General features: G+C 47.4%; 2 protein-coding genes across 2 annotated transcripts in view; both read left to right on the top strand.

The window, feature by feature from the left end:
- Positions 1-6: 6 nt before the first annotated feature.
- tmx3b (thioredoxin related transmembrane protein 3b) lies at positions 7-22,924 on the top strand. The gene is made up of 16 exons (XM_088401611.1): positions 7-85; positions 331-388; positions 567-606; positions 1,530-1,653; positions 1,802-1,847; positions 3,766-3,846; positions 4,159-4,258; positions 4,341-4,418; positions 4,709-4,775; positions 9,712-9,810; positions 11,816-11,873; positions 11,996-12,049; positions 13,728-13,784; positions 16,934-17,063; positions 19,075-19,143; positions 21,317-22,924. Exons 1-16 carry the CDS (start codon positions 52-54, stop codon positions 21,605-21,607), a joined length of 1,386 nt encoding a protein of 461 aa, XP_088257737.1. The 5' UTR covers positions 7-51; the 3' UTR covers positions 21,608-22,924.
- Positions 22,925-22,981: 57 nt separating this feature from the next.
- The window catches only part of cdh19 (cadherin 19, type 2), a 104,821-nt gene continuing 99,840 nt past the window's right edge, over positions 22,982-27,962 (top strand). The window contains exon 1 of the mRNA XM_088401608.1: positions 22,982-23,109. The gene's annotated coding sequence lies outside the window, so the exon portion shown is untranslated. The remainder of the gene's footprint in view (positions 23,110-27,962) is intronic.

The following is a 27,962-nucleotide window of genomic DNA, read 5'->3' as shown; positions in this document are numbered from 1 at the left end:
TTTTTTTTTTTAAGCAGCTGTGTTTCCGGGTTGCTGTTTCCAACCGAAGCAATGGCAGGTGTGAAAGTTTCCCTGATTTCTGCAGGTACAGTTGCTCTTTTAACTTGTCGCCTTATTTTTTAAACTCTTGGCGCTTGTGACCGCCGCCCGTGTTTTGCTGTCGGCCTGGAAAGAGCTCTTGACGAAAGTGTGGCTTGCAAACGATTCCGATGCTGATGCTAGCTTCGTTAGCATGCTAGTGACGCTGGCATCCTTGCTTGCAGTCATCACCAGCACGAAAACGTTCGATTATTTTCTCTTTTTTTTTCTCTCTATTTTTCCCCACCACAGTTATTGCTACCTTCATGGTTTGGGAGGTGCTCGCCTTGGTGGAGGATCTCGACGACACGTAAGTTGAATGATTGCGCGTCATTTTTTAAATAAAAAAAAAAAAGCTTAATTAAGCAACGCAAAAGCCTGTGTCGTTGCCTTTTCATAAAAATAATAAAAAGTAATAAAGTTAATCTATTGTCAAAAATGTGAGCGCTATTTAATATTGGGAATACGTGCGCTTTTCTGTTTGTCAGATTTAAAGAGACAAGAGGGAATGACATCTGGCTGGTTGATGTAAGTTTGAGCACGCATGCACCAATCCAAGTCCATGCCAGGCGGGATGCCAACTGGCGGAAGGAAGTAGAGGGCCGCATTGTGTTTGCATCACGTCATGCATGCTGGGCAAAGCCCGGGGGACTTATCCCACGGGCAGTTTTTTTTTGGGGGGGTGAGGGCCTCATGGAAACCCCTCCAACCCAACAAGTAGCATCAAGTTTTGGGAAGTGATCATAAATGCACATAATTTGTCATTTTTTTAAATTTGAAGATGGACAACGGTGCAGCGACACTGATCACAGTGGAAAGAAGACACAAAACAATCGATAATCAAAAGTGATGATTATAATCATTCGTTTGTTGTCAAATAACTATATGTATGTATGTATGTGTAGACCTGTGTTGGAAAAACCCGATGGACTTGAAATGACAAAAGTTTTTTTTTTTTTTTTGGAGTAACATGTTAATGAGTTTGCTCGAGGCATGGGGGAACGGCACTTAAAGGCGACATTATTTGAATAGTTGACCGACCGACCGACCGACCGCTCCTTTTGACAATGTCAGTGACGTAAAAATGCAAAAGCTCTAAACTTAGTTATTTTGGGTCAACGGATATTGCTATCAAATATTTAGTATGACATGAATAAATTGCGAATGTTTAATCATTGTTGATCGAAAGTATGAATTATGGCAAGCGATAAAGACAAGCTATTTCTTGTATGATGTAAACATGACTTACTTGGGAAAAGAGATGATCACTTTTGTATGAATAAAACATGATATTTGGGAATGGCAACTCCACAGTCAGGTCTTCATCTTCCTCCCCATCACTTGTTGCTATCCGGTATCCCGGGCAATTGGGATCTGTAACATATATACTGTCAACTTAGTAAAGCTGTTTTTTAATTAATTTTTTTATTGTAACTCTTTGTCACCTTCAGTTCTACGCACCGTGGTGCGGCTACTGCAAAAAACTGGAGCCGGTGTGGCACGACGTGGGCGCCGAGCTGAAGCTTTCCGGGTCGCCGGTCCGTGTTGGCAAAATGGACGCCACCGCGTACTCAGGTCAGTCGCACTTTATTTTTTTTCGCTTCTACATTTTCTTTTTCAGACATGCACGGCTGCATAAAAAGTGCTGTGAGCAAACTAAAATAAACGAAGAAGCTGTAATAGCCGTGATAAATGAGTAAAGTTAATCTTCTGTCTTTGTTAGGAATGACAACAGAGTTTGGCGTACGCGGTTATCCATCAATCAAACTGTAAGTACCATCTTCGGGCTTTGATTTTGCACTGTGTAGTGTCATTGCTCATCTCCGCCACCAGGGGGTGCAGTTGCACTCTTATTGTCAATGTGCGGGAGTACAGTATCGCTGTCAACGATTTCTTTTTTTCACTTAAATGAATGAGTAATGTGATTTGAGGGGAAAAAAAAATCAGTTTTAGACCTTTTCCTTCAGATCACATTATTTATTCATTTTTGAATAAGCTTCCCATTTTGCAAGCAATCGGCCCTACGCGGCCCGCAAAAGCGTCATTTGAGCATCATTAAAAATGCGCGTACGTTATCCTTAAGATGGAAACCCGGCGAGCTATCGAAAGCTTCTGTCTAGCGTTCGGTTTGCGTTGGACTCGACGCAGTTTCCGCTCGCAGTCGTACGAATGATTACATAGGTTCTGCTCGTTCTGTCCTGAGCTTTTCATTTGCCTGCGCACGCGGCGTCTTTGGTAGAGTTTCCTCTGGAGCGGTCTCCCCCGGAGCAAGGCTCCGCGGGGACGCGGCCGCGAGGAGGCGGAATGGTGACAAACTTGGCTGCCGCTCCACATGCTTTCGAGCACAAGCGACGATACTCGCAGCAAAGCGGCTTTTTGCGGCTTGCCGAATTCAAGAAGAATTTATGCGTCAAAGGAGTTTTGCTCTTTTGGGGTTTGCGCTCTAGAAATGTCACCTTTGGGGAAGTGCGCTTGACACGATGAAGCCGCCATCACAGCGCAACCCCCAAAGGACGATAAGCCGCAGCGGATTATAAGATGCGCAAAGAAAAATCAAACTGAAAATGCATAGGCCGCACCCGACTATAAGCTGCAGCTTTTCATGTCAAATATTGACACAGAAAGATGCTACTTTGAAGTTATTTTCATTCTTTGTTTTATTTCAAAGTTTTTTTTCCAAAGTCTGAGGTCCCAGCAACATCGTGCCTTCAAGACAGACTGAGAATGCCTGCATACCAACAACATATTTTCAACACACTCACACACACACTAGGACTGTTAGAATGCTGCAAGCCGCCAAACAAACTGTGTTTTGCTTTTTTTTTTTTTAATCAATCTAAAACTTGCCTGCGCATTTAGAAATAAGAGCAGCAGCAACATATACATTCTCAACACGCCAATCCCAACAACACACACACCCAATTGAACCTTTTCCTCTTGCCCCCGGAGAGCATTAAGCCCCGCGGGCTAACGCGGGCTGATGCAAGCGCAGCCACACTCCGCGCCACAGAGCTCATTTTAGCAGGCCAATTAAATGGCACTTATAAAAGACAAGCGCAGTAATAATTAACATGAAAAATTCCAATTAAACAAAATGAAACGCAATTGACGACTGAAGTTTGTGTTCTAAATGTGCCAGAGTATCAACGCGTGTAATATCACATCTGTGTAAAAAGGGCACAAAAATAAGTCCGATTTCTTTTTAAAATCTTCTTTAAAAACTTCTTTTCAAATAAAACTCAATGAATACACGAGTCAAATGGAATACCTTTCCTTATTCTCTAACCGCGACAAGCTCGGCTAACACGAGCTAAGGTTTGCCGCTAACTGCTAACCGACTTCGGTCCGGTTACCCTAATTATAGTAAGTAAAAATACAGTGGATAAAACAAATATATATATATATATATTTGTATGTTTGCGTGTCCATATATATATTTGTATGTTTGCGTGTCCATACTCGGCTTAGGTAGCTGACGGTTTAATCTTCAAACGGTGTCGGAAAAAAATGGAGGTACAGTTTATGGGACACACCCATACTTTTGTCGTTGTTGAGTTTTTTGGGGGGTAAAAAATGTGTCTTATATTTGGGGGTTTACGGTATTTCTGGGTCAAATCAGGTTGACTGCATTTTGATCCACGCTATGCGATGTTGCCTTGACTAAACTCTCGACTTGTTCCCCTGTAGTTTGAAGGGTGACCTGGCCTACCATTACAAAGGTCCAAGGACGAAAGACGACATTGTGGAGTTTGCCAATCGCGTGGCGGGGTGAGTGATGGTTTCTCCACCTTTTTGCTTTATTTGTTTGCTTTTCCACTGATTTGGACCGGGAAGCTGAACGTGTTGGGCTGCAAGTGGTGCACATCGCCACCGGGTGGCGCCACGACCTCACAATGCAAATGGACCCACATCATTAGGTACACTTGCTGCGATCCGACACAACGCGCGTGTTTTGGAAAGCGCAATTCTTAAAGGAGAGCTGCTCACAATCCTCTCGTGTTGGACGTGGTTAGCTGGCGTCCCCGACGTTCTCCCCGTTACCTCGTTTCAATGACAATCGCCCCGACGGCCTCTTTGCAGGCCGGCTGTTCGAGCCCTGCCCAGCAAGCAGATGTTCGAGCATATGATGAAGAGACACGACGTCCTCTTCCTGTACGTCGGCGGCGAGTCGCCCCTCAAAGTAAGCGTGTCCCACCCAAGTACCTTCATTAAATAAAGGAATGCAAAAATTCACTTTTTTTTTTTTTTAATTGCCTTGGCAGGAGAAGTATAACGACGTGGCCACGGAGCTCATCGTCTACACATATTTCTTCTCGGCCTCGGAGGACGTCCTGCCAGAGGTAAAAAATGATCAAAAGATGCTTTCTTGTTGATTGTTTTTTTTTCTCCCACTCAAGCCGCGATCAATACCTCCACATTTGCACAGATATTTGCGGGCATAGATGCTTTTAAGTGACATTTCATCATCCGTGTGATGTGCAAATTCATCATCCTGTCCGGCGAAGCTTGAAATGCGCTCGGCGTGCTTATTTGTCACCCCGCTCGCCTCTCGCGGGGCGTGCCGCAACTTTACGCGCGCCGCTTTTAACATTCCGGTCTTGTAAAGCGGCTGTTTTTTCTATTTTTTCAGTCCGTCATCTTGACGGAGCTGCCAGCGGTCGTCGTGTTCAAAGATGGCGCCTACTTCGCCTATGACGGTGAGTGCCCAAACTTGGGGTGTGGAACCGCCTTTCCCTTGCATCTCAACGCCACGTGCGGCCAGGCGCTTTTCTCCTCGGGCGTAGTCGGGCCGGCGTGGGCCAGGTAGACCGCGGAGCTTGTAGCGTACGCGCCGCAGAGACCGAAATGACATGCGACGCGGGCCAGGTCGGGAAATAAGATTTCAGCTTTTTGAAGCGCCGCGCCGCAACAACGCGCTCGCCGCCAGTTGGGATTTTACCGGGTCGGCGCCAATGTCCGCCCCCGCCCCCGTTTGTCTCGGAACGACGACGCAAACAGGACGGCAAGCGGACTTGCCGGGCCAGAGTCCGGCTCGGATGAAGACGGCGCCGGATCGGCGCGTAGACCTTTTCTTTGCGACCCGTTCGGGCAGAATTTCGGGGCCGACTTGAGGGCAACGTGGTCCACCTCGGCCCATGTCGAGCACACGCAATGGAAGCTTCCGGATCTTGAAGATCTAGCTACTTTAGGGTTCTTTTCTTTCACACCAGAACCCTCCAAATACGTCTTTCCGGACATTCAGCTCATAAGTAACGTCCACGAAGTGTGAAGGGACACGTATTCAGAGAATTCCAGCAGTCAAAAGTTCATGTTCTCTTCATTTTCAGTGGTGGGCGAGTACCAATGCTAGGACATCAGTATCGTGCTTATACAGGCCTTACTTATTTCAAGGTATTTACTCCTGCGACAGAAGTCGACGCCACTAAATGGCCGCCCGCTTGTTGGCGTTTTATGATTAAGAACTAGAAATGAGAATAGAGAAGAATAGAAAATTGTCTTGAATATTTTGCCTATAATTATCTTGTATAACTAATCTATTTCACATGCTCAAGGCCGAGAGGACGATCAATCACGGCTCAGCTTGTTGAATGTCACATGACCCTAAAAAAAACCCAACAGATCAAGCTGTGATCAAGCTTTGAACACATGAGATTTTCTTTTCTTTATATCCATAAGTTATGTATTTGTAAATATCCAAAGTTGTGCACCATCAGTGTTCCATTAAGTTTAGGGTTTTGCGGATGTCAAAAGACCGCAATTAATAAACAAGTCAAACCCTTATAGGACGCGAGCAGTTTTTTGGCCTCCATTTTAGAGGGGAAAAAAAGTAGGTCCTTATATTTGTGGAACGACAGCAAATTGAGCGATCAAATTATAAATATTTTTGGCCACCATTTTAGGGGGGAAAAAAAAGTAGGTCCTTATATTTGTGGAACGACAGCAAATTGAGCGATCAAATAATAAATAGAGTGTTTACTTTTCGCTTCTGAAAATTGCTAAATAACTTTCGTGTCAATTAAGGCACGCAGCGGTCCGAAACGTCTCAAAATTGAGGAGGAATAAAGTGTATAGCAGATGTTCGCCGCATATGCTTTTTCTGCATAAAAGTGGTTTTGGATCTCTACCGCAGCCCGTTCGTGGAAAGCAGTCGCCCTTTACCGCTGATAGAGGGACTCGAAAAGCATTCCCGGCCATGCAGATGTTAAATTGAACAAATTCCTGACAGTTGCCAACATTCCCTTCTGCATAGCGCCCCCCCCCCCCCCCCCTTCTATACGGACTGCATTGTCGCCGCAGTTCTTGGAAAAGGCAAGCTAGACGGCCTCCGCCTCTGCCGGGATCCACGACCAAATCCGACCTCTGGTTTCGCACCGCTAATTGGTGGGCGCCTCCGCAGCTTTAGCGCACCTCACGAGCCGCCTCCTTTTTCCCCTCATGAAAGCTGCCGTCAAAATAAGAGCGCGGCGCAGAGGCTCGCGCATATTTAATTTTCGCGCGACAGAAGCTGGCGCTCGGGAGGGTTTGCTCGGCGGCCGGACGACGAGGCGCTCGCCCCGACGGGCGCGATGAGCCAGAGGGTCGGCCGCCGTCGGACCGTCCTCCCTGTCGCCGGGCTTAAAGCCTCTCCGCTAATCCCCCCCCCCTCGCTCCTCCTATGAGAGCGTACAAAACGCAGCCAGCTGTGAGGCGGAATTAGTTTGCATACATTTACGGCGGGCGCTTAAGCGACGGGTCGCCTAACGCGGCGTGACAGCCGTGACAGGACGCCGCCGCGCCTCTTAAGACGACGAGGACGGCGTTCAAAGCGCTGCCATTGGCCAAAAGTATTCATCGCGGAGAGGAAATTAGGAACCGCTTTGTTTTGTCAGCTAATTATCATACAAAATACCCAAAGAATTGCAGTGTTTTGCCATCTGTTGTAGACAATACACCCACGTTGAAAAACGGGACAAAAGTACGAGCGGATTTCCAGTACGAAGCATTTCGAAACAGTTTTTTTTTCCCAGTTGTTTTGTTTTGAAAAGATATGTGTTGTTTGACATTTGTTTATTATAGCGGTGGTTCTCAACCACGTTTCAATGATGTACGTAAAAACATTGAAAATTTAAGAGTGCAGCTTCTCTGTGTGATTTATTAAGCTTGGAGCTACTTTGGTAGTTATTTCTCCATTGGAAAAAAATGCGTCACTAATGACAATATTCATAATTTTATCAACGACTATTCAAATCTCCCTTTTTTTTTTTACATTTTGAGAAGCGCTGTATTCTAGTGCATTGACACGATTGGAACACTTGTAATCTCTGCGAACATCTTAACAGCAATGGCCTCACAGCTTTGAATATTTATTCAAAGTGACGTGACACTTTGACTCCTCGTAGCGTGTGCCGAGTTTGGATCCGCGGCAGTCGCTCTCCGGGGTCCGGCGTTCCATTAACCTCCCGTCCGTGAATATGTCAGGGCTCCCCGTTTCCACGCCTGCCCGCTCTTGACGTCGGCCGGCTCATCTCGCCTGCGAGTTTTTTTTTTTTTTTACCGCTCGGAGACATCCAACAATGTTGAGAGCGCCTTCTAATACGTTTTGAGGCGGGCGGGGCGCCGTTTAGCGGGGGCCTTCCGCTGCCTCTGGGGGGAGGGAGCGCGTCTGCCCATAAAGCCAGAACATCTGTGGAAAGAATGCGTCGGAGTCGACTCAGCAGCTTTCCGGTACCGACTCAGCGTTCCCGATCACGCCAAGGATGACCTTGCGCTGTTGGAAACGAAGCTTTTCAAGCGGCGTCTTGGCAGTTCAACCCTTTGGGGCGCCTCCCCCGCCTGTGCCAAAGTCAATGGCCGTCTTGTAATGACTCCGCTGGAAGCCGCGAGGCGCCGATAGCTCATCAAGGTGCGCTAATGAGGTCCCCGCCGCCCCGTCACGTGCTTAGTGAGCGTCCCTCCCGCCCCGCCAGTTTGATCCGCGGGCTCGGCATGCGGCCGCCAGATGTGCGAGCGGCAACACGCGGCGCGTACTTGTTCGCGTTCCTCCTTTTCCGCACTCTTGGAATACACTGCTCCCTTTCATGACTGCCAGATTCAAGACCACTCTTTGCACATGGACAGGAAGTGACAAGTCAAGACGGGGGGGGGGGAAGTTGCACCCAGTCCCCTCGCCCCGCTTTTGTAGCCACAACACTTTCAGCTGTCCCGGCTCTGACTTTTGAGGTCAGGGGCGCCTAAAGGTCCTTGGGGCTCTTGTTCTTGCACACAAGCATGTGTTTATGTACTACTTTTTTTTTTCCTGTTATACCCCCTGTGAAATACGAAGACACGTAACCAACGCAAGAATTTTCGGGGGTGGTGAGACTTAGTGGCGAGGGGCCATATGTGTCTGGTTTATCAAAGTGCGAATCTACATTTGTAGTTCTCATACTTAGTTCAGCAACTTCACGCGACATCTGTTTTATTTCTAGCTCATCTACCAAATAACGTGAATATACATGTAGCATTCGACGACATCATCTTCATATTGCAGCCACTGATACGACCTAGTCCGTTTTCGTAAAAAAGTCTGCTTTTTATTCTTAGGGTTGGTTTGTTTAGCTTCAGCTTGTCTGTTTGTTTCCTCTTCTCCATCTTTCAAAACATTACAATTTCGCTCTTTACTTTCTGGTTCCCAAAAATAACAAAGGCAAATTGATGTTGTTTCTGCCTAATGATAGCACTTTTAGGAAGCTGTTTTTCCGTAACCAGATCCCACGAGTTTGCAAAATGCGACAAGCCTGCTTTCGCTTCGGACGATGCGTTGAATTTCCTTTTTTGTGCGTCATGCCGCTACGCGTGACTTTCCACAACGGGCCGCGTTGTGTCATCATTGAACGGCGCGCCTCCGACGCAGTACGCAGGCGGACTGCATCGATTTGAATGGTAAAGGAGAATCTCTGTACTTAGGTGACACCGTTTTTTTCGCACACCCCTATAAAAAAATCTTGCGTCTGGTGGGCGCAGCTTGATTTGAAAGTATGCATCCCTGGCAAAAATGCTGCGAATGGGTTGCAGGCAAACCCGAGCGCTGCCCTTGACTTCCGTTCAGGTTTGAGAAGCTGCGAGTGAGGCCCCGTCACAAGGTGATGATTAATGCGAGAACTTCTGAAATAACAAATGTGCTTGACTTGTTTTTGAAAAAGAGAGCACATCCAAATAGTTGCAAAAAGTCGTTCTTGTTATTCATCCGGAATTTGAAATAAAGGGCGCCCCGCGTGATATCTTTCAATTTGGCTTTAATGTAGTGCAGCAGGAGTTCAAAGCAAGTCAACAAATAAAATCGTTTATTCTTAAAAAGTTGCAGCTCAGTGGAAAAAATAAAAAACCCCACAAAACACTCACCCAATCAAATGTGGCTTTCTGCCTTTCCTGTTGACACCGACACTCACAGCTGAAGCGTGACATTGGATTTTTAACAAACGAAGCTGCTGCTATTCTATTTGGCTACTAGTCATTTGAAAATCTTGAATATTTTGTGTGAAAACGCTTTTTATTTAATTGATAATCTTGATGATTTAACAAGACTGGATGTTTTGAAAATAATTTTTTTAGGTAGAGCCGCTGGTAGCGTCCTATTGTGTTAAACAAGGCGGCGCGTGTGCTTCCATGTTGCAGAGTACGCCGACGGCAGCCTGACCACTTGGGTCAACAGGGAACGCTTCCCGGGGTACCTGCAGATTGATGGCTTCACGCTCTACGAGCTCGGCGAAACAGGTATCATCATTCCTCGGACCCAATCGGCTAATTATCCAACAAATATGCGCTATATTTGTCATGCGCATTCATGCATATAAAATTGCAACATATGATTGTGACGCGCAGTTTTGTTTTGTTTTTTTTTAAATCCACTCGGTGCCGCCGTCCTCACATTTCACAGTCATCTCTGCGACCTTGATCGTGAAAGCGGGGCCAATAAAACGAGGCTATAGCGTTAGCCGCCACGTACGGAGAGCCGTGGCGAAGCAATGTTTCAATGCTGAACATCAGACCTGAAAAATCGGTCTGTTTCATTGCCCAGTATTCGAACAGTTTAAAAATGCATGTACCCTTAAGAGTCGACTGTGATTTAGAAAGGGATGACTGTACTGCACATGAACCCCCCTTTTTTTTTTTTTCTTCCTTGGCCAACTCCCAATTTCTTCCCAATCACGGCGGCGCTGGGGTCTTTTCAGGATATTCCCCTCCTTGCAAAATCCGTGTCCTGTTGCTCTACTTTGCAGACGCTCCCTCCCACAGGAAGTGCGCAGCTTAGTGCGAGCGCCACTTTCTAGTCGGGCCGCGCGCCGTCTAATATTAGACGCAGAAGCTGCAGCAGCGTTTCAAGGCTTGAGCTTAATGTGCACCTTCCTGCGACGGGCTCTTTGATTTCGCCGCTCGTCGCTCTCCCGCCACACGCAAATGCTTTTTAATTAGCCCGTCGCACATTGAAGATGGAGGCTTTGAAACGGGCGCTCAGATATGGGAGGAGCGCGTGGTTTTTCCGCTCTGCGTCCCGTCAACCCCGTCCGTCCGTGATATTTGGTTGTGCTTATGTTTGCTTGATGACAATCAGCTTCTGGTCCGGGTTTTTAACACGCAATTTTAAAAAAAACAAACACAAGGCCGCCTCCCGATGTTTATGGCCACATTTGCTTTCAGACAATCGGGTGCGATCTCGTGATAGCAGTTCTTGGTATATAGTATACTATTAAAATAAGATAACAATAACAGTGCCCCCCGACTTTCAAGTTTTTCCAGTTACGAGTCCTAGCCGGGAGGATTTTGATCGTAAACAAGATTTGATGATGCTGCCACTTAAGGGAAGTGAAGGGAGCCAGCCTCGTATTCTGTGCGGACGTGTACGTTTGCAGTCCAGTAAAAAAGGTGTCTCTATTCTACAAATAGAGTATGGTCCAATAACGATATCGATCCGATACGACGGCAGCGTTGACGATACGTGCTTTTTAAGATTTTTTATTTTTTTTTAATCTGAAATGTTAGAATAGATCAAGTGATATGATTCAAACAAAGATCAACAACAGGCAAGCTATTTATTCCCAGCGTTGAATTCCTTTGTGTTCGCTACGGTGCACACAGATGAGTAGGGCTGGGTCTCTGGAGAGTATGGACTGCTTGTATCAAAGTTTTTCTATGGAGACATCTATCATTGACCGTTATTCCCAAATATATATCTATACAAACACATCTTGGTTTGTCTTTATACACAAGGAATAAATGGCAACACTAGTTTGGCTGTTATACGCTGCTGTTTTAACACTGCAAAAACAGGCAGCTTCAAGACAAATCAAAGCACGCGTTTGCACGGTGATGTCACGCAAACCAAGCAAAGTGCCTGGGCTATTATTTCTTCCCACTACAGTGTAGTTTGCACTCAAGGTTTGGGTAGAAACCCTTCTGAAAACAACAATAAGGTTTGGGTAGAAACCCTTCTGAAAACAACCCATTTAGCATGAAAAGTGGCGGCGCCACAAGTGGCCACCAGGGGGCACTCCCGTCACAGTGGGGGTGTCCTGTGTTTTCGCAAGGATTTAGTATCTCGTTTACGTTGAAGGTTTGCCAGGATGTCGTAATCAATCTATCCGCTGTCTCCCGTTCATCTAAATATTAATATAAGGCTCACTTGAGTACGTTCTCTCCCTCGCCATTGTCCTCTCGGCGGCTCCCCGTGATTGCCTTTTGTAATCGAGCAGCCCTCCCCCCCCTTGTGTGCCCCCTTTAGGCAAACTGGTGGCGATTGCAATCATCGACGAGAAGGACCCCGGCGAGGAGAGTGGCAGGTACGCCGGCACCTTCGAGTGCGCGGCTGTCCAATCAAGATAAGACGCGCCCGCAATTTCCGGGCCGGCTTTGCTCACAGACGTCCCCCCCCCCCCCCCCCCCCCTTGGTTTGTTTCCCCAGATTGAAAGCGTTGATTCAGACGGTTGCCAGGGAATACAGAGAGCACTTTAGCAGGTATTCCATCCAATTTGTTGCTTTCCTCAGGGTGGCGTGCTCACTTTTCATTTTGCTTCAGTCGAAGGTGACGGCGCTCCCCAAATATTGCTGCTCTTTTAAGCTGTCACTTTTCAAAAGGGGCACATCCCTTATTTCCTCTTCACGATTTAGTATCATGACAGCAAGGTGCTTTTTTTGTTTGTTTTTGTCCGGATATCCAGAGGACACTTGAGACCTTTTCCTTCGGCCCGCTCAAACTGGCCCGTTTTGAGGGGGCGGGGCGGGTGAATGCAAATGAGCTCCGCCTTCTACGGCTCAGATTTGACGATGGAGGCGGATGCCCCACAACCCTTAAATGTGGAAACTTAAGTGCATCAACGCTATTTTCTACTTAGTTTTTGATCAAATTGTAACCAAAAACCTTAAAATAGATGCTTTTGTTGATTTAAAATCAGTTTTTGGATTAATTGCGCTTTCTTTAAAAAAAAAAAAAAACGATTTTTGCCCCTTGTCCCCAACTTCTTTTTCAAGTATGAGGATTGAAATCCCATTTCGCCACTTGCTGTCGAATCTCCACGTTGTCCACATCTTCAATCCTTGGCACTTATTTACATTACTTTGATTTTTCAAATAGTCGGCTAAAAATAGCTAAATGTACTATCCCTTTACTGTGGGACGCTGTATTATGCAAATTAGCTCCACTGCCACATCGGAATGTGGCAAAATGTAGCGCGGCTGGCTTTTTGTACTCAGGAAATTTGCGGTTTATTATTTTCACTCCAAACAGGAAGTTGAATGGTTCATTTCCTGCACCAGGCCGCCTTTCAAGACCTCATCTGGCGAAACATTTTAGCAATTCCAGAAATGACAATAACTGCCGGTAGTGGAATAACCCGGCCCTTTTTTTGAATGATCGCTCGTGGGCGCTTCCCTTAAATATCACTGCTTCCATATGTTCTCCGTTGCATAGCTGCCCCTCCCCCCTCAAATGCCTGCGAGATTCAATTTTAGAAGCCTTCACCCCGAGAACAACTCGGCCAGCCTGATAATAAACATGCCGTCCACGGATATCCCTCTTTATGGATTCATTTCCTCTGGAGGCGACCGTTGAAGGAAGTGGCCCCGATCCTCCTGCAGTGGAAATCAGCCTCCTCTAAAGGTTGTGCTTCCTTTCTTAAACTTGGGCCTTAAAAAAAAAAAAAGGAAACGTAATTACTTCTCGTATCTGCATACGTCCCCGTGTCCCTTAATAGACATGGAGATTGAGACTTTTTATTAGCTTGATTCCCACGCCGCCTGGCCCTTGTCAGCCAACAGAGTGATGTTTTCTATTGTATTGGCCAGATTTATGACACGCGCCCGCCTCTTCATTTTTTTTTCCCCATTGACATGGGCGCCGCCGCCATCACGTGGCGCCCGAAGGCTCCAATGAATAGCGAGAATCACTCACTCTCCGCTGCAGCCGTCTCACCTGGACTACCCACAATGCACTCTACTCACACCATGGCCTCCCAGTTGAATTCCTCATCCCGTCCGCCGTTTCTCCGCAAAATCTTTTTGCAGCCGCCTCATGCAAATGGAGCGCACGTTTGTTTGCATTGCGCCTCCACAGGAAGTTTACTTAAGTGTGTGCGCGTGTGTATTTTGTGTACATAAGCTTAGGGCGCACTTAATTAATGTGGCCTTGCGTCCACAGAGACTTCCAGTTTGGCCACATGGACGGGAACGACTACATCAACAGCCTCATCATGGGGTGAGTGGCTCAAGTGGACCCCCGCTCCCTTGTCCTCATCCTCCCTCGCTCACTTCCTGTGTCGCTCGCGCGCACAAAAACGCTGACAGGGAAACACACCACGGGCGCCGGATATAAGGATTAGTGTTAAAGAAGCGACACGTAGAACTTAAAGGCTTGTCAGAGTGGCCCGCTAACGGTCGCAGGAAGGCCCGCTTGTAATTACGACAAAGTACGGTGCTCACAAACTCCAACAGAAAATATCCATGTCTACCAATGTAGTACATGTTGCAAAAAAACAAAAAGAAATACGGGATAGCCTATATACAACTAAGATCATTTTCAAGATCCTGCAGAGTTTTCCGATGAGCTAATCATTTGAATCAGGAGTGTTTGAGAGAGAAGATTCAAACATGCGAAATTGTGGCCCTTGAGGACTGTAGTTTGAGACCAATGATCTAAACAGTCTTTTAAAATAAACGAGGTATTTTCTCCCCATTCTTCAGAAAGTACTTTGCACAAATCATCTTAATTTCTCATAGTCTATGAACTCATTCAATGCCAGGGACGTATTTTCACGTTCAGGCCGTCAATCCCAGATACTTAAGTATAAATAAGTAGTAATTTTTTTCCATCCTGAAAAGCTTTGTGCCGGCTGGGGTTATCTGGCTGAAAGCAAAAATTTCGCACGGCGTACATCAGAAAAGGTTTGATAGCCACTCAACTAGTATAGGAGCAAGGCATGTGTTTGCACGCTCCCTGGAAATCATGGGACGCAGTCAACTGGAAACCTGCCGGCGTTTAGCGGGCGAGCGTGAAAGGACGCGATTGGCCTTCCCGCGCCGGCTTTTGCGGGTGTTTGGACGCGGCGGCGACGACGGCGTGGATTAATTGCCCTCCTTTGAGGGATGAAATCCTGGCCCCGTCAATGTCCACTAATCCCCTCCCTCAGGAGGCCCGGCCAAATAAATCTGATGGCTCTTTATCCCGCTTTCTGTCATCGCGGCGATTACGGCGTCCTGGCAGCAGCCTGTCTGGCATCAGGCCGCCGCCGCTTCCACCCCGCGGCGCGCACGCACGCACGCAGGCACGCACTCATATCGAGGACATTACTTAGGCTTACGCTCATTTCCTGCGCCGGCCCGAAAATTGAAGCGCTCCTTGCCCTGGCGTCTCGCCTCTTCCGCTTCATGTCATGCGCGTCCGGAAGCCGCATACCCGCGATGCGCCGCCGACTGACGCGCACGACCTCGAAAAGTCTTTACTGCAAGGGCGAGCCCTTTCGTTTTATTTATTTTCCTCTTTAAAATACGGACGGTGCGGACAAAATAAGCACTCGCCGCGTTTTCAAATTATTCAGTCGCCTGGCAAGTCATTAAGCCGCCCGTCTCCTGGCACCGGCGCCATAATTAGCATTTATATGAGATCAGAATTGATCTTAATATGCACTCGCCGCACGACCACAACATTAGCTGCCCCTGCCCGGTAATGAGAAGCGGTGCACACTTGTATTACTTTTTTTTTTTTTTTTTTTGCCTTTACCAAGAGAATACCGCTCATTCAGTTTGTACCCCTCTTGCGTGCTTAAATGAAATGCTCTTCTTCCACGAGATGGCACAGGCTATAATTATCCCTCGTACCCACCTGTTGTCATTCATACCTGGCCTTATTATCGTCATCCGTCGTCAAATAGAAACATATTTTTATTTTCAACCCCTCAAAATGTTCAGTGGCATCATATGCGCGCGCGCGTGTGTGTGTGTACATACGCATTTTCAAGGGCTGCTTTGTCTCAAAGAATTTTCATTTTGTAAGAGACAAAAATGGCTATTGAATAGCTATAAATGCTGTGGCATAGACATACATTTTTCTTTCTAAGTCCAGAGCAAATTGGTTGGAACATTTTTCTGAATTGTGTTGTACCGACTCTTTGCAAAACTTTGCATGCCTTAATTACCGCAATTCGACAAATATAAGACGCACCTGTGGATATAATGTCATCTAAAAAAGGATGCAAAATAATGCCAGCCCGTGATGTGATCCCCCTCATAGCACCCTTTTCCATGGCAATGCGTCAACCGCGGATTGTGTGAGGTTAAGAGGCTAATCCACATTTATTTAAAATGGCCGCCATCTGTTGCAGGAGGCGGCACATCAGGTGGGCCGCACATTTATGCCTGGTGTGCATGCGTGACTTGTCAGAGCGGCCGGGGCCTCCGCGACTAGCGTGATGGATGCGCAACATTGTCGTCCCGTTGGACGGGGGGCTGCGGGGGGGGGGGGGGGTTGTTTTCATGACCTTGTTCTCTGATTAAGTTGCGTAATTCCTGGGCTGATTTGTCCAAAGCAGGCGGCGGCTGCGGCGGCGGTCTCTCTCGACACCCGGTGTCTGTACGCTTTGTACGCTGTCTGCATCTTAAATTCTCATTTCCACAAAGGCGTACAAGGTTAAACCAGTTCACCACCGTTGAAGAGCGAATCCTCATGTGACTTTGCGATAGCCACGCTCAGAGTATTTTAACAATTTTGCCACGATGCCGTTCGGTAAAGATGTTCCTTACCAGTGTGGCTACTCTAGTCACCGATATTGACGTTGTGTCTTAGATTTAAAATGATAACAGTTGATTTTCTCAAGTGATGCCGCTATTGGTCAAAATGCCAAACGCTGACCTGGCCAATAATCGGTCTCTTACTAAACTGTACAAACCGCTATAAACAAACAGCATAAAGATAATGATTTAAACGAAACCGAAGTTTCGACATGTTGTGTTTGGTCCCCCTTTGAAAAAGTCAAAACCAAGGCGCCCATTGCGGGCGCTAAAAGACCGACCGACCGACCGCCCGCCCGCCCGCGCCGTTCCCCGGCCTGCCTGGCCTTTCATAGATAATGAGCTTTTGGGTCTTGCTTGCAAACTATTTGCAGAAAAGATGAGAGAAATTCCAAGCGCGAGCGAGCCCATCTGCTTTTTGCCGGCGCGCAAATGAGGAATTCTCTTTTCTGAAAGCGTTCCCACAGGACGAAAAAAGTACAAAGGCTTTGTCCATCACGCCATTGTGCTCTTGTGTGTGGCAATTTGTTAGCGCGGAAGCCACAATTTGTTCCCGCTTTGAAGGCGCCGCTGAAAGGATTAAAAATAACAAAAACGTTGCGTTTCCTGTTTTGTTTTCAGAGAGGTGACGGTGCCCTCCATCATCGTCCTCAACACCGCCAACGAGCAGTACTTCCTGCCCGGCCGGCCCACCGAGACCGTGGAGCAGCTGGTCCACTTCATCGGCGGCGTGCTCAACGGTTCCGTGCCGGTACGAAAATCAGCTGCCTCGCGCTTGTCCGCCTTTCGCGCGTTCCGCTCCCCTCGCGCTAAGTATTTCGGGAAAGTTAGAAAAAAATAACGCCCCGCTCCCACCTGCATTAAACCTATTTACTTATAATTCCATATTAATCTGCAAACTTTCAATTAGTCACATGGGCTTTTCAAACGTCCTTGAGTTGTTTGCACACCCCAATTAAACAAAAATCAAAAATTCTCGCGTAATACAACTTGTTCCATGAGTCAGTAACATAGCTGGGAAGACAGACAAGACAAATATTGGCGTGTCAAATTTGGAAGACGTGCGTAGGAGTCGTTTTTAAACAGAAATTGAAAGCAGGTGTCCTAGCCGTTTTATTTATTTATTTTTTGCCTGCTACCAAATAATGACAGCGGAGAATGGTGTCAAATTTGCCATGAGAAATTGGATGCGGGGGCCGTCCGTCCCAGCCGGCGGCTTGCATTTCCGTTGTAATCACACCATCGAAGGCGCACTGCCTGACATTTCTAATAGCGCTCACCCCATGAGGTATTTGTCGCAATCTCCTTTTGCGTGTTTAGATTTCGTGTCGCTATCCCTCCTGATCAGATTATCTCCAAATAATTCTTTCGGTCCAAGTCAAACAGTGAGATTAGAACACGACTCGGCGTTGTAATCCGCACACCGCTCAGGAGAGGCGGCGGCCGCGGCCGCGGCCGCGTCCGTGGCCGCGTCCGCCCGGAGCCAGCCCGCGTGTGCAAATATGTCTTCGCATATTAGTCAACCGGATGAATGAGTGGATTCATATTCAATCGGTTTGAAGGTCATTAGGTACAGCTCCAATGCCCCCATTTTGAGCAAAGAACAACAGTTCCTAGCAGTGGTTCTCAACCCCGCAGCTGTACTTTGCCCAGATTGTTCAGCACGTACCGCTCAATATACACTAAAACAGTCATCCTTATTACTGCTCCTAATGATCGTATTTTCCGCACTTTAAGGAGCGCGGGGTAATGAGGCGCACCTTCAACGAATGGCCTATTTGAAAAATGTTTTCATAATGCCCCGCATTATAAGGAGCATAGAATAGAAGCTAATTTAGTGGCTGGGCTTGCGTTAGGCACCCACTAGACGGAGCTGCGCTAGAGGGAATGGCAACAAAACAATCAGTTACGTCAGTCAAACTTTAGTAGCGTATTTTGCGCACTATACGGCGCACCGGCTTTGATTTATTTATTTGAAAAGACGACCGTTCATTAAAAAGCATTCGATTAGATTTACTGAGACGCCGTTGAAATATCCCATACTCCCTGAAGTGCTTTCACGTACCCCCATGTTCTGGTATATAGCGCATGTATAGTAGTAAATACAGCAAATAACGCAACAAAAATGTTTTACATTTAAATTGCGTAGTTCTTCTATTAGAGTGTATGGGCCAGAGAGCACACATGCGCATACCTCGCTCGCGCAAGAGCAGAAATCAACTCGGCTGCTTCGTCATCTGTAAGAAGGATGAAATGCATGAGCGAGCTCTTGCGTGCGTGCGTGCGTGCGTGCGGGCGGCGCACTTAGCCGCGTACGGAGCGCCGGCGGATGCCGCTGACAGGCGGCACCGGCTCATTTGCAGGATTTTATGACAGTCATCAAGTTTTTTTCCTTTGATCTTTTTTCCTAAGTGCCGGCGTCTGACTCGCCATCCAGGATTTGATGCGGCAACACGGGGACGCCAACCGGCATGTAAACAAATCCGACTCCCCGCCTCGCCGAGATTGTCAGAGCTCCCCATAATTGGCCCTTTGGCTCACGTCGGCCTTCTCCGCAAGCGATTTAAGGGCCTTTGGCAGGAGCCCCGACGCTAATTGTCTTCTGCGACGAGGCCCCTTATAAACAGGCTCATAATTGCCCATTGCCCGACTTGTCAGCGAGTAATTGCGACAAATGGCCGACGGCGAGCGGCGCGAGTGTGAAATTAGCATATAAACAATATCCGCCGCCACTCCGTTAAAGTGTTGCGGCCTCTCCGCAGGCTCAAGGAGGTGACGGCTTCATCCAGAGGATCAAGCGCGTGGCGTTTGACGCCAGATCCACTGTTATGGTAAGCACCTTTTCCTCACTCTTTCCGTGCCAATCCGAAAAGGCGGCCCGTTTCCGGCGTTTTCGCGCTTCGCAATATTCTATCGTCTGTGTCGATATCGGCGGTAACGTATGAAAGATTGGATTGCATTTTTTTGTACAAAAAGAAAGGAAGATTTGATCTTTTCCCTTTATCGCTGTTTTTTTAGTAGCGTCCGAAACATCTCAGCAGTCCTTCCCTTCCATGAAACATAACAAAAGTAGTGAAAATGTGTTTTTGATGGCACGTATGTAACTACATTACGACAGTGTTCGATTGGCGCTGGCCACCAGTGTCGTCCCCCCGTCCGTCCGTCCTCGTCGAGAACCCCGTCAAAGAACTTTTATCTTCGGGTGCCACTTGCGAGTCAGCGCCTTTCGTAAACCAGAAACTAGCTTATTTAGCGAATTTGATCTTTTCAAGGCGCCGTTGCTTTTAATATTTGTCAACACAATGCCCCGCTGCATTGGATATGAGCAGTTGCCAAATCGTGCACAGCCTTCAGCCCTGCCGCTACATAAAAGAAATGTAAGTAAAACGGGCAATTAGCAGTAAAGCTCCAAAATCGACACTTTTTGATCCTGTCTGAGCGCCTCTGTAAACCCAGGCGCCCATTAAAGGCGTCTTCGCGTATCGTTCCGAGGTGCTGGTCCTGATTCTTTCTCCCTCGAGTGCCGTATTTTTGCACTGGAATATAAGTGGCATTTTTGGGAGCGGAAATTGATTTGATAACGTCCAACCCCAAGAGCACTTTCCTCTTGAAACGCAATTTAAAATAAAATTCAAGAACAACAGGCTTCATAGGTGTGCGGTATGCTAGCTTAGAGGTCCCCAAGAGGTCCGGGGATGTTTTGGAACTGATTTAGTTTATCCTTTCACCTAATCGAATGACATCTTCATCCTTGGTGTCAATTTCACATCTTCATCTCTCCGGAAATAAGCGGGGCCAAACGATGAAAAAAAAGTACAGTATTTTTAGAAGGCGGCGCCCGAGCAAAGAGTCTCCGGGATGCGGCGCGGACAGCGGCGTTGTCGCCGCGACACAAGTAGAACAAATGAAGGCCGGCGCCTTTCCCTCTGGGAGACAAATGACGCTGGCCAGGCGCGGATATGCAAGGCAAGCAATAAACAGGCCGAGGCGGAGGATGCGCAACTGATGGAGGAGACTTTTCCGCAGGGTCTGCTCTTCTTTTGGGACTTAATAGTGTTTACTCCGCCATGGCCGTGAGGAGACTACTTAAACATCTGGCGGCGTAAAGCTCGTTAAGCATTCCTCCGGGCAAAGCTTGCCATACCGCCACCCAAATGGCGGAAGGCAGTGTGACATTTTTGGAGGGCGACGTTTTCCTCTTCTCCAATGCCTTCCGAGGCCTGGCACCTTCCGGAAGCCTTCCGGGGCTTGCTATCTTCCAAACCTAGGGACTCCGCAGCGCGGACCTCTCGTTTGCCAGAATGCAAGCCTCCTGAGGCTTCGTACCCCCAAATCCTAGAGATTCCGCATCATGGCTTTCATTATTGACGCGACGAGAGCCTTCCGAGGTTTCGCACCCCCAAAACCTAGCGCTTCCACGTCGTGGATTTCTCGACTGGCAGAATGAAGCCCTTCCGAGGCCTCGTGCCCCCGGATCCTAGGGATGATGGTTTTCTTTATTGACGCGATGAAAGCCTTCAGGGGCGCTGTACCTCCAAATCTTAGAGCTGAAAGCCTTCCTAGGCTTCCTACCCCAAAAGCTAGGGATTCCACATGAATTTCTTTTTTTGCAGCCTTGCAGGTCTCTGTACCTCCAAATCCTAGAGATTCTGCATCATGACTTGAGTGACACGATGATAGCCTTCCGAAGCTTCGTACCTCCAAATCCTAGAGATTCCGCATCCTGGTTTTTTTTTTTTTTTTTTAATCGACGCGACGAAAGCCTTCCGAGGCTTCGTGCTTCCAAAACCTAAGGATTCCACATCGTGGATTTCTCGATTGGCAGAATGAAAGCCTCGCAAGGCTCGGCAGCACCAAATCACGCCCTACTTGATTGACAGGACGAAAGCCTTCGGAGGCTTGGTACCCCCGAATCCTAGCGATTCCATAAGGTGGCTTTCTCGGTCGACACGTTGAACGTAACTGTGTCCTCTCTCGCCCCACCGACCCCACCCCACCCATCAGTCGGTGTTCCGCAGCTCGCCTCTTTTGGGCTGCTTCCTGTTCGGCCTGCCGCTGGGCGTCATCAGCCTCATGTGCTACGGCATCTGCACGGCCGAGACGGACGAGGCCTCGGACGACGTCGACGCCGCCAAGCGGGAGGGTCTAACCGACGAGGACGAGGAGGAAGAAGACCGAGAGGAGGAGGAGGAGGAGGAAGCGGACCGAGAGGAGGAGGAAGAGGGAGACGGCGGAGAGGGGGAGGACCGGGATGGACGTTCGGAGAAGGATCCCGAAGAGAAGAAAACGGATTAACGCAGGGCTTTCTGACGGTTGAACGGATGCGTGAATGGATGTGACGCGGATCTTTATCGTCTTTCTGGACCGCTTCAAAGCCCGTCTTGCCACAGACTCCGCGCTCCTTATTTCACACGGCCTTTTTATGTTATTTCCCGACAACGGGACCCCGAACGCCACCTCGTTAGCTAGTTGTCGTGGAACTCCCAAACCGTCTCCCCCGCTTAGCCTCCAATAGAACACAAACGGGGCCAACGCTGCCTTCAAACTGCCGGTCATCCCTCGGAACGCCGACGAGCGCCCCGGACGGAAACGCCGCCGCGAAAGTTGAAGCTTTTTGCTACGTCGGTCGTCGTCGCGAAAAGATTTGTGCGTCGAGCGGCGCAACGTGGCACGTGTCGTATACCGCCTCGCGTTTCCTGGCGGGATGCGTTCCCATCGTGACTTGGCGTCCCGTACATACTTCCATGAACCCCATCACACATTTAAAGGTCAGGGGGCAAAGAATAACAATCGACATCTTTGCCGCCTGACCTTGAAGTACATCGCTTAAATCAAAGGAATAGGCGACTACCCTATGGACAAAGGTCTTGAGAGACCGCATGCCAAGTGATTTAGGCTTGTTTCCCAAAACTTTTGTTCATCAAGCCTATGAGTGGCCATAAGCATGTGGACCAACCGAGCCTCTCCCAATACTCCATGTCTCAAATCCAAATCGGTCCGAAGACTACATTGTGTGCAAGTTGAGTTGGCCAAAAGCATGCGGACCAACCAAGCGTGTCCCAATACTCACGTCGCAAATGAAAAAGCGGTCCTAAGACTACATTGTGCGCAAGTTGAGTGTTAAGACATTCCTTCTTCCTGCAGGTGTCCCAAGACTTTTGTCTGTGTAGTGCGTGTACATAATCTGAAATCATAAAGGCTGTGCGGCCGCAAAAGCGTTGGGACACGCTTCATATTTGACTGACGCATGTAACTTTGAAGATGTTTGTCCATGTAGTCACGACAATGGACAAAAGCATCAGGCCATTGCCGTAGCAGTGTCCCAAAGTCTTTTTTTCCTGTGTAAACTCATCCTCCTGGTGGATAACGACAAACGGGTTGAAAAACTGCTCGTCTTTCCCCCGTTGCAGTTCTTCTATCCAAGCGGACTTGGCACAATTTCATTTTTCTGTGGTTTTGAATGTGGATGCGGCGTGAGGGTGAATTCAGTGTGCTGGGGCAAAAAAAAAAAAAAAAAGAATATCCATGCCCTTGCTTTGCCTTCTGGTCTTTGTAGTTTTTATTTTTCATATCGGACAAAAATAAAGATTTGCCCTTTTTCTTGTTGACTGACACGGCCTTTCATTCATTGCGCCGTAGAGCTTATGAAAATCATCTTTTCCAGATCAAGGAGACGACTGCGACCAGCTTGGAACGAATACGCGCTAATGTACATATGGAAAAACCTGGTCAGAAGGCTCAGAACGCTTTTAACCCCCCCCCAAAATGGGATACGAATGGAAAAAAACTGGAGCGCTGTGAGTATCTTGAGTGTTATACAAGCGGGATTTGTTCCTGTTAAAAGCTCCTGTACTTGCTAATCTTTTTCAGGCGCGTGCCCCCGACGCCATTAGCTTACAGCATGTTGCAGATATTGGCGGCCGGGTAGCCGTGCATTAGCTCGAAGCAATTGTAGCTAAGCCACCCCCAAACATTAGCTTTCTGAATTTTCGTATTCAGCCCCTCGCTTTACCGGATAGCGGTCTGTGGATGAAATGGTACCGGGGCGCCCCCGAAATCATGATGTTTTCAAACTAGTTCGACAGTTAATTCATGTATGCGTTGTTTCACTTGATCTTTGTTTTTGGCGCCACCTCTGGTCGCTGTAATTACATTTTGTAGTGAGGAAGGACGGTGTGCATTCAGTGACCACTCACACAGTAGGTCATCTCAAACCTCAATAGAAAGTTTATTTTTTAGAGCCAATAGTTATTTTAAAAAATCTGCTCATCTTAAACGACGGCCTTTTTTTAATAGATTAGTTGCTAATGTTAACGAGCTAGCTCTGTTGGCATCGACTCACCTAAGTGCAAAAAACTTTACCAGCTGACTGTGAAGGGTTCTCGCTTTTTAATGGCTTCTCTGCACGCCGTCACATCGATAGCCCGCACGTAATCATCAAATCATTGCAATTAGTTGAACCTAATAAAAAAAAAAAAAATGAGCGCATGTCGCTAATGGATGCATTTAAAATAAGCGAGGCTGCGGCCCTGTTGTTGTTGTTTGTTGGGAGCGACAGTAACAGCCCCTTCTGGGCTCACTGATAACGTGAACCTTATCGCTAGGCACCGGGCAAAAAGCTCTTTGTTTGCCGTATTGTTCCAGGGGGAACGACGCGGGTGCCTTTTGGCGCCTGCTTGTTATTTCAGCCCAACCGTGTCAGCTTTCATTTAGGGCACAATAATCCCCGAAACTTGTTATCCGGTTTGATTTTGTTTTTGTGAAAAATAGCGGTGTCCTGATTACAAGGCCCGATTTGAAGTCCCGATTCGATGTCGTGTTAAGGACAGAAAAAAATGTGTTCAAATCGTCTTTTCTTGTCTTTTCCGCACTATTAAGGCGCACTGGATTATACCGCACAACTTCAATGAATGGCCTATTTTAAAAATGTTTTCATTTACAAGGCATACCGCATTATAAGGTGTCGAGAATTAAAGCTGCGGTAGTGGCTGGGCCACTAGATGGAGCTGCACTAAATGTCAACGAAACAATCCGGCGAGTCAGTCAAACTTTATTACCGTATTTTCCGCACCTTCAACAAATGGCCCATTTTAAAAGTGTTTCATATATAGAGCGCACCGCATTATAAGGTGCATAGAATAGAAGCTACAGGAGTGGCAGGGGTTGCAACATGGATGGGTCAGTGAAACTTTTCAATCAGAAATGACGCTGAAAGATGACTTGTCAAAAGTACTAACTGAAGAATGGGGGAAAACATCACATTGCAACCTAAACCCTTAAAATATTTAAAAACAGTTTTATGCAAGTGTGCTTTCTTTTACTTAATCTCAGTTTTTGCGCCTTGTCCCCATATAAACGGCCATACATAAAGTACAAATGTAAACAAGCACGCAAAAATTTCATTGATGGCGTCGCTTTTTAAACCGTCCATTGAATGGATCTGAACCAAGAATGATTTGTTTGCCCAAACCACTGCAACAAAGTGCATCTTGAGGTTGCCGCCCCGTCCTAGCCGCTAACCTCAACCCTCACCGCCGCTTTCCTCACTCCGAGCTCAACCAAAATCCAATTCAAAGCCACCAAAATGCGCCCCACAAGTCCCAGCGGTCCCCGCAAAGACAGTGAAACCTGAGCTATGGTCCCCACCATGTAGCGAAAACCAAAGGCGCACGCATACCCACACACCCTACATTAGCGACGTGTTTTTGTGTCACCTCTGCAGGAGCGCCACTTGGCGCGTCGGCATCGCTCGCCCCACCAAAATAAATCTATGAGCTGTGAAATTGCTCGCCATGCGTAATAATGAGAGCGCGCATCTCACGCCAAGCGGGTAATAGCGGGGCCGGGGTTCATCCTTTTCCCATTTCTTTCAATGCGCACGCTTGTAAGTCCCGCACTCGAGTTGCTAACGGCTAACCGGGATGTTTCATTTCCGCCAAGCGAGCCGGGGCGACTGAAACGCGGGCCGGTTGGGCTTCTGAATTTCGCTGACCTTTACAAGGGAAACCATAAACGTGTACCCGCCTGAAACAAAACCAAAGAGTGCTACGGTTCAGCTCTGAGGATGTGTAACCATGGAAACACATCGGTTCTCAAATTGAAACATTTCAACAGGATTTCTGCAGGAAACCAACAAACGGAATGGAATGTTTTTATAATGCCGCCATAGGAACGCTGCGTTTTCAAATGAAGGGCAAATGAATTGGAACATGAAGCGACTTCTTGTCAAATTGTGTTATGCAGTAGGTACTCGTTTGCAAAAGGATGTATACTTAAAATCCCGAGTCCTCATCTCATGCCGTGCCTTTCCGCGAGCGGCGGCGACACGTGTCGCTCTGCGCGGCGCGCCGACGTCCCGCGTCAAACGGAACCGATGCGGCGGAATGACACTTTTTATTGGCTGTTTTCTGCTCCCGCTGCAGAGAATGCAAGCCATGAATAAAACATCTGCCAATAAGCATATATATGGATTTAAATATTAGCCCATGAATATGCCGCAGATCCCTCTCGAGATTTTTTTTTTTTTGCCTATTATTCACCAAGCACTCGCCTTTATCACCTTGTAAGCGTGGCGCTCCCCCGGATTTCATCCCCTCCGCTATCTGCAAGGAGTTCCAATTTGACGTTCCGGAGAGCCGGCGGCCCGGAGGGGAGGGGAGACAAATTGCTCTGACGCAAAGCGGGAGGGAGCCGCCGACCCTCAAATTGGGACTTTGGGGCTCTTGACAGCTTCCGTCATCCCAGAAGGGAAACCGTCTTGGGCTTTTTTTTTTTTTTTTTTTTTGCGTGGACGCGCAAAGCCCCGCCGGCTTTCGGCCTCGCGCTTCGGCGCCATGAGATTTTCATGAGCGCGCCGACCACCTCTCTTCTGCCGTTAAAAAAACAATCATGGGAGGTCAGAGTTCCCGCAAAAAAAAATCGTCGCCCCCGATGGAGACGTTTCCTCCACTTTTCCGTCTGAGAGAATTCTTCCCGAAAGGCGGAACGGGAAGCCGTTCGCTAAAGGGAAGCCGCGGGAGAAGGCGTGTAGCCCCCCAGCTAGCCCCCCCCCCCAAATGTATATATACATTTACTATGTATATATACTATATATACTATGAGTATTATGGCTTTTGAAGACTTTTGCAATATGGGAGTCCAGCCTAAGCCGACCATTGAAGTCATTGAACACAAAAATTTCTATTGCGCCCCGTTTGCCAGCCGCTTTTGAACGGATTAATGCAGAATTGGGAGGAAATGCATGATAAAAGTCGGGCTTTTCAGTAAGTCCGAAATTGACAAGCTCTCCAATTTTGAATGGCAGTAAATGACCCTGACATGGGCTATAAGGTGTACCTCTCCACCTCCCATTTGGAAAGGACGGCGTCTTGGCGTATTGAAAGTCGTCATGTTTTGACAATCTTTGCAATATTGTAGCCTGAAGGTGTTTTTTTTTTTGTATGCTTCTCTTTTAATGTCACACATTAAAGGCTTGAGTTGGGTCAAAATTTCCGCCACGTGGTTACATGGTTAAAATGGCCAAAAAGTTGAATTGCCTTTAAAAGAAAATGTTGTTAGCTTCAAATACGCTCGAGAGAGCAACATCACGATAATGTAGGTGTTTTTTATTTTAGCAATTTGAGCATGATTTTATTTTTGTAATGGCGAGCGAGACATTTGCATTGCAGCACCTGCAAGAATGCCCTTTGTAAGCTCTAAATATGCCCTTGCCGTTTATTATTGCTTATCGTTGTTAAACCGTCGCGATCAAATCATACAGCCCCAAGTTGAAATATCGGGTTTGTGGAAGGAGCTCAAAACGTCGATCCGGGATGGAAAAATTTGAGGTCACCATTGATTTGCACACGCAGGCTTTTCCTTGGCCTCCGTGACTTGGCCCGCCTTATTTAGGATTTCTTTCCCCGTTTTTCTGAGCGATCAATAGGAAGGCCGCTTTGCGCCCGTCCGGGGGACGGCGGGCCTCCCCCGCGGGGCTCGCGCCAAAGCTCACGACCAAAGGTCGACGCTATGACAGCAATCAATGGCTCGGGAAATGTCAACATGGCCGCCGGTGGACACCTACCGGGCTGGAAAATGAGCGGCTAACCCGCCGCTTACCGATTGGAGCTTTTTTTTTTTTTTTTTCAATTGCTTTGCACTCTTAGCCAAAATTAGTCATTGGGTGTGCATGATGAACTGTTTTACAAAAGAAAAAAAGCAATAAACATCAACTTTTAACTACTTTTTAAATAGTGTTTACACAGGTTACAGGTTAGTCTAAAACTGAAAAAAGTGACAATTCTTCTTTTATTGCACACGGCAAAAACGTTAAACGTTGACCTTGGAATACTTGTTGAAGTTGAGTGCCTTGTTTTGCACTTGCTGTTGTTTTTCTCTGCCGTTACAACAACTTGGCCCTCCTCATCGGCTGAATAATTACACGACATTCTGGCGCGTACTGATAATCTTTTTTTTTTTTTGGCGGAGACTTGGCAAGTCAACGAGGTGATTAATTACCAAACGTTCTCATTATAATCCTTTTAAAATGAGAAGTATGAAGAATAATCCGGAGTAGGAACAGTTTTAAATGAAAGCAATTTTTCATCTTTTTGCTGCTTAAACGGCAACCACGCGCACCGTTGAAAATGTATATGTGTTTTTCTCCAAATCG

The sequence above is a fragment of the Hippichthys cyanospilos genome, chromosome 19 (genome assembly GCF_059441005.1).
Source record: "Hippichthys cyanospilos isolate Australia breed blue-spotted pipefish chromosome 19, RoL_Hcya_1.0, whole genome shotgun sequence".
Classification (NCBI taxonomy): Eukaryota; Metazoa; Chordata; class Actinopteri; order Syngnathiformes; family Syngnathidae; genus Hippichthys; species Hippichthys cyanospilos.
The sequence above is the reverse complement of the archived record's forward strand: the minus strand, read 5'-3'. Positions and strand labels throughout refer to the sequence as shown.